At 35.6% G+C, this 6540-nt stretch overlaps 2 protein-coding genes across 3 annotated transcripts in view; both read left to right on the top strand.

Annotated features, from left to right (window-relative positions):
* Positions 1-3006, top strand: part of LOC107658079 (UDP-N-acetylglucosamine transferase subunit ALG13 homolog) — an 8949-nt gene extending 5943 nt beyond the window's left edge. The window contains exons 3-4 of the mRNA XM_016446509.1: positions 2391-2529; positions 2649-3006. Coding sequence (XP_016301995.1) covers positions 2391-2529; positions 2649-2760 — 251 coding nt within the window. The 3' untranslated portion in view covers positions 2761-3006. The remainder of the gene's footprint in view (positions 1-2390; positions 2530-2648) is intronic.
* A 1265-nt stretch (positions 3007-4271) lies between these two features.
* The window catches only part of il2rgb (interleukin 2 receptor, gamma b), a 7946-nt gene continuing 5677 nt past the window's right edge, over positions 4272-6540 (top strand). The window contains exons 1-3 of one of the 2 annotated variants that reach the window (XM_016446505.1): positions 4272-4378; positions 4788-4875; positions 6209-6384. In XM_016446505.1, the coding sequence (XP_016301991.1) occupies positions 4291-4378; positions 4788-4875; positions 6209-6384 (352 nt within the window). In that variant the 5' untranslated portion in view covers positions 4272-4290. The remainder of the gene's footprint in view (positions 4379-4787; positions 4876-6208; positions 6385-6540) is intronic. The other variant, XM_016446506.1, reaches the window with a different exon arrangement.

Raw genomic sequence — 6540 nt, 5'->3', positions numbered from 1 at the left:
CCTCATGAACTAGTGAGAATGTATTTGGAGATATCTTCATTTAAACAGATCATTACATAAACATGAGTACCTCTCCACCGTCCAATCAGAGTCCACCTGGTAATACAATACATTAATATGCAGAAATAATTTGATTGTTAAGTAAGGCTAACTGGCTTTGAATGTTAGCCCTAATTGGTAATTGGGTTTCCATGAAAACACAAGGAAAGATTACAAACCTGTTTTCCAACTAAAGTATTGTTTTAGTCTGTTATTCAGCTACTAGGCTACATCTACAGCGAAAGCTGAATTTCCTGGAACATCATCAGTGAGTCTCACTTGTGGAGTTTCTGCGCGAGGGTGCCCTCCGGCGACGAGTATGAATGGAAAAAGAAGATTACAACCGAGTACTCATTATTGCTCACAAAACCCTAATTTGGGTAAAAATATCAAAAATAATTAAGAACTTTGAGGTAAACGTTTGCAAATCCTTACGTTTTTCTGCAATGTAGAGAAGTGTACATTTTTTCTTTTTCTTGCAGCTATATTTATTATTATATTTATTATTAAATACACCGTTTTATATATTATCATGAAATAGTGTTATTACAAAAGTAATATTCCTTATTTTGTTTAATGTTTTTATTTAGAAATAATTTAATTTTTAAAAATTATTAGTTATATAGATAAAAACAACATTTTTGGCCAAATTGTACAGCCCTACAAGTACAGCAAACCTGGTGGGTTTTTTTTTTATTATTAATCATTTTTGGCATTAATCATTTATTATTAATAAATGTTTGTCTGAAAACCATAAGGTTTGAATTTTGTGTGCCCTGTACAGAACATTAATGTAAAAACATTCAGTGTCTGTAGCACCAGTGCTAAATGCAAAAAAAAGTTAACGTACAGCCCTGATATGATATTTATTGTTTTTACTGGAGGAAAAAGAGGAAAATGATAGGTAATAAATTTGGTGTCTTATCTCCATCCTGCCACCGGAGGTCACTCGTACAATGACCAACAAACACATTAGGCTACAATGTTTACGAAATTACAGTGTTTACAAAACTGACAAAAATACGTTTTCTATGTGCTTGTGTACAAATTATTGTTTTTTTCTACGTGGTTTCCTCAAAAAAAGTACATCCGTCTCCTTATTTTTGTTTCCCGTCTAATCTCTCTCCTATATGTTGCTGGCTCATTAATATTCAACATACGATTACCATACTGGGCAGAAATGCACATTTAAAAAGTACTAGAATCTATTAAGTTCAGGATATCTTTGGTCTAAAAGGTTACCAGTAACTGAAAAATAAGTACTAGTTCTATTTTTTTTTAACAAGAAGAGTATAATTAAATACTAGTCACTATTGGAATAAGTACTAGTATCTAATAAATAAGAACTAGTATCTAATGAATAAGTACTAGTAACTTTACAAAGGACACAAGTACCTAAAGAATAAGCACTAGTAGCTAATGAATAAGCACTAGTACTTAATGGAAAAGATACTAGTATCTAAAAAATAAGTACTAGTAGCATGAAAATAGATACTAGTATGGCTTATAGATTAAATGTTAAAACGGCTTTCCATAAATACACTACAGTTCAAACATAAATGAATTTGATTGTTTTTGATGCAGGCAGATTAAGGAAACTCTTTATAATAATCATCAGATAACAGATCAGTAGTTCATATACTGACAAATATAAATATAAGATAATCAAAAATTCATGTTTCCACTTTAAAATGTGTGATATCTGCAATAATTGTCTGTAAAAAATTCTCACCAGTTGGTGGCTGCAGGGTATAGTACTATGGAGACACATGATATGTTTAATATTTGAGTAAATTTTATATTTTAATTTTTTTAATAAAATAGATAATACATCTAACAGTACGGTACTATAGTTTCCTGGGGAGGCTAAATATTTAATAATATTTTACACATATTTAGAATATACATTTTTCACAGTATAAATTGGGTCTTTATACTTGAAAATATATAGATGCATTTTAAATTTTAGAATGGGAGGGTCCCTCGCATGATCATATTTGGGATCCATCATGGCATCTAAAAGATTAAAAACCACTGATCTGACATAATTTTTTTTGTTGTTGACTTTATAATAACCTACAAATGAGTTTTAGATCATAGGGCAGTTGCATAAACTTAGCCACTATGTTAAGACTGTGTCTTGAAAACTAGTTTGACCAACCAGCATTTACCCAAGGGGTAATGTGTGTTATTTTTCAAATTCCAAGTAAACCAATCTGCCTTTTTATGTAACAGATTTTTTAAAATTAGGAACAATCTTGCAGAAAAAAAAATTAAAATGTTTCTGTTCTTAAAATCGAGGTTTATGCAACCGGCCCCATATGTCATAATATCTGCTCTATCCTAATCAGGAGCAGGAAGCTGTCTGGAAGCACTCGGAGCAAATAAACCTCTCCTTGTTGTGGTCAATGATAAATTAATGGACAATCACCAGCTGGAGCTCGCAAAGCAGCTGCAGGCAGATTCACATCTTATCTACTGCACTTACAGGTTTGCTCTATGGGCATTCACTTTCACACCTGTGTTAGTGCTCAAGTTTATTGTTATGGTTAAATTGATGTGCTGACTGCAAATGTTCATCTTTATGTGCTTTTAACCCTTCATCACAGTACTCTGCCTCAGACTTTGAGGGATACGGATCTATCTGCTTTGACAACGTATGTGCCTGGTCAACCGGAGAACTTCGCCAGCTTTTTAGATAAGGCCGTTGGACTTGTTTGAGAGCTCTCTCTTGAACCGGGATGGTTACTGATGAGAATTTGGGCACAGGCTGAACCTGTTTTAATGAGAAAACCTGCGCTGGACCCTCAGGAGTCGATTGTTTGAGAAGAACTGGTTCTTACCAAACTAATAATTGACCTCGGATGATAAATGCACTGGAGTGTATAATAATGGTATGGTGCAGCTGTATTATGCAGTGCTGTCTTTTTTGACACATTATTTGTGTTAAAATATGAAAAAAGCTGTTATTTAACAATAGTAATACATTTTAGTTAATTAAATTATTATTATAAAATTTAAGGTTTCAGTATTTGTTAATAAAAATGTTATTTTATACCTAGTTTTGTTCTTTATGACTTTGTTCTATGAAGTGAAAATGAAAATGTCGGATTGCTTATCAAGATATTTATTCTTAAAGGGGTCATATGATGCTGCTAAAAATAACATTATTTTGTGTATTTGGTGTAATGAAATGTGTTTATGCAGTTTAAGGTTAAAAAAACACATTATTTTCCACATACTGTAAATTATTGTTTCTCCTCTATGCCCCACCTTTCTGAAACACGTCGATTTTTACAAAGCGAGGTGTGCGCTCTGATAGGCCAGCTATCCAGTGCGTTGTGATTGGCTGAATACCTCAAGCGTGTGACGGAAATGTTACGCCCCTTACCACTTACTTACAGTCTTTGAGTCAGAACAGCCGGCATTGTAGTCTACTCTCCCAGGATCAGTAAACAGTCCTCCATAAAATGCGCTGGACACATCGGAATATTTGGGTTGAACTGTTCTGGAACAGGGTTGTAAATACAACTTAACCACTGATTTCTAGTCGTGTCCTCTTTTGGAAGGCCAACAAAGTTTCGCTTTCACAATGAAACACAGCGTCACACACGGCGGGCTAGAGTGAGCGGCAGGCGGGCTTGAGAATGGCGCAGCCGGCGGATTCGACGAAGGAGGCTTGCGGCAACCACGTGACGACCCCGGGCTGGACTCCGCTTCGTCCACGGTGAAATCCGATCCGGCGATCCACAGTGCGAAGTTGATATATCTCATTAGCGACCAGCACGGATCAGCTCCAGGCATGACGAAGCGGATATCGTCCTCTTTTGGAAGGCCAAACAGTAGTTTCGCTTTCACAACGAAACACACAGCATCTTCACGACATGGCGGCGGCAACAACAATACTACAGCGAGAATAAAAGTTACGCCTTCTTTCTTTGCTTGAACATTTGGGAGGGGTTATGCAAATCTTCCCACATCGTGACGTAGGTATGTGGGGGCTTGTTAAAACGAGCCGTTTTAGGTAGGTGTGGTTGACTTAACTTTTATAAAGAATATCTCTTTGCATTTGAGACTTTAGTCTTTGCAACTTTACAGATCTTTATGCACCAAGAGCTTGGAAAAATAGAAATCGCATCATATGACCCCTTTAAAGAAGCGGAAGTTGTGAAGGTGTAGTTCACACAGTAGTGAACATCCTGTGTAGTATTAGACCACAGTCATTTGTCACTCAGACGCTCAGAGGAGAGCATGACTTACATTCACACATCAAAACTATATTTTGGGCTTTTGTTCTTGATTCTGTCCTTTCAACAATGCTGTTCAACAGTTGATCTGAGTGAGTATATAATTACACACAATTTTGTGCTGAATAATGTTTTTGTGGTTAATGGGGTTAAAAACTAAAGGCGAGCAAATTATTTATCACAAGATTGGGATTATAATTCTTACTAATAATGCTGTTTGTATAAGAGGATTCTGATTGTATGTTTGCTTTTAGTTTTGGTTTTCTAAAAAGTTTGAGAGACGCGTTTGGATGGGGATTTCCACGGTTCTCTTGTATGTCATTTGTGTGTATGATGTTGTGATGATGCTCTTGAGGTTTGAGATTCTGATACTGATTAGTTTTATGTCTATGTAGGTTTCGGGAAACTGAAGTTCAAAAGTAAAAAAAAAAAAAAGTAAAGTGAAAAAATGTATTAATGAATTGTTATATGAATGACTTTAAATCAACTTGACTCATGTAGGTGTGCAGTGTAAGATCATCAATCTTGAGTATGTGGAGTGCTTCTGGCACCCAAACATACCAACAATGAACTACACCTTCAGCAGTGCGTAAGCCACAGCCCATTTCACTCACCTTCCCTAATACATTCATCCCAACTGGATATATACAGTGGAGATCAAAATTAGACAACAATCTATAAATACTTGATTTTTTTCTAATATAGTTGTTTTCATCACTGCGCTGGCCTTTTCATTATTTCAATGTTCTTGGCTTCAAGGAACTGCTTTACCCGCTTTGCAGTGTGACAAGGGCATTGTCTTGCATGAAAATTGTAGGCTGATTGGGAGATTGCGGGGAAGGTATTGCATGTTGCTGAAGGAGGTTCTGATAAGCATTTGCATTCACTCTGCCATGTATCTGTATAATTGTATCTGTACAAGAGGCCCAACTCCTGTTGTAGAAAACAACACCTTTCACTGACTTCTTTATGCACTTGGGCTTCAGTCTTTCCCCAGTTTGATGCCGAACAAAATGTTTCCCGTTGGACTCAAATAAATTAAACTGGCTCTCATTACTTCAGCACTGAACTGGCAAGCAATTCCAGCTGCAGTGTTGAACTGATTCCCCATTGAGAGTCTCTGCATTATCCTGCCTTCTCTTGCATTTGTCTTACATGGACGGCCAGCCTTTTTGGGGGACTTGAATTAATTACTGTCATCGTAAAGCTGCAGTATTCGAGAAATTACAGATTTGGAATGACAGTGCACTGGCTGAAACGGTCATCCCTTTGGCCTTCGTCTGGACAACCTCCTGTCGCAGGGTTTCAGTCACCTTAGAGCAGCCTGCCTTCTTGCAATCTCAGTGAAAATTAGAGGAATGTTGCCAGTTAAATGGGGTTTGTCATATAATTGTGACCCTGTCTGTGAAATCCAGGCTAAAAGTCTCAAAATCTAATTATGAGATAACAAGCATCAAAGTTTTATTTCATCCATTAATTTCACTATGATTTTAATCTTTGACAAGGCCTTACTCAGTCAATATTAAAGATATCAAGGTTACATTTCTATAGAATGTGTTTACCTTATGAAGGATGATTTTATGTAGAAAATATCAAATAAAATAAAAAAAATTACTTTAGCTGGGTTTTCACAGCCAATGTCGCAATTAACGATTAACACCAATAACTTGGAGTTATTTTTCAAATATCTCATTTAAGTTTTTTATACTGTGCTTCAGAATACAATTAATCTATGAAATATGCTTAAAGAACTGCCCTTCTACTCTTGATAGGATAAGTTCAAATAGGACTAATCCGTGACCTTGAAATTTAGCTAATTGTAGGTTGTTCTCTAATTGTGATCTCAACTGTGTGTGTGTGTATATATGTAATATATATTGAATATTGATGATAATATAAGTTTGTTTTTGTTTTTTTGTCAGATTTCTACATGATCCCTCACAAGACTGTCCAGAATACATAATGGAGCACAGTTACACTGTAGGCTGCAGAATTCCTCTCAAAAACCCTGATCGGAGGTTTACACAATTTTCTACAAATGTATCCACTGAAAGAAACCACACTTTTGCAAAAACGTTTAATTCCATCAAGAGAAAAGGTGAGAAAACAGATTTACAACATTTCAATTGTCTGTCAAAGAATGCTTGTGAATTTACACTACCTTTCAAAAAATGAGATTAGTAAAAATCCGTGTATCATTCGATCATTCGTTTTTTGATTTAATATTGAAAGTAGAAAAATGAGAAAACGGCTC

Source organism: Sinocyclocheilus anshuiensis, unplaced genomic scaffold, assembly GCF_001515605.1.
Source record: "Sinocyclocheilus anshuiensis isolate Anshui unplaced genomic scaffold, SAMN03320099.WGS_v1.1 scaffold227, whole genome shotgun sequence".
Lineage (NCBI taxonomy): Eukaryota > Metazoa > Chordata > Actinopteri > Cypriniformes > Cyprinidae > Sinocyclocheilus > Sinocyclocheilus anshuiensis.
The sequence above is the reverse complement of the archived record's forward strand: the minus strand, read 5'-3'. Positions and strand labels throughout refer to the sequence as shown.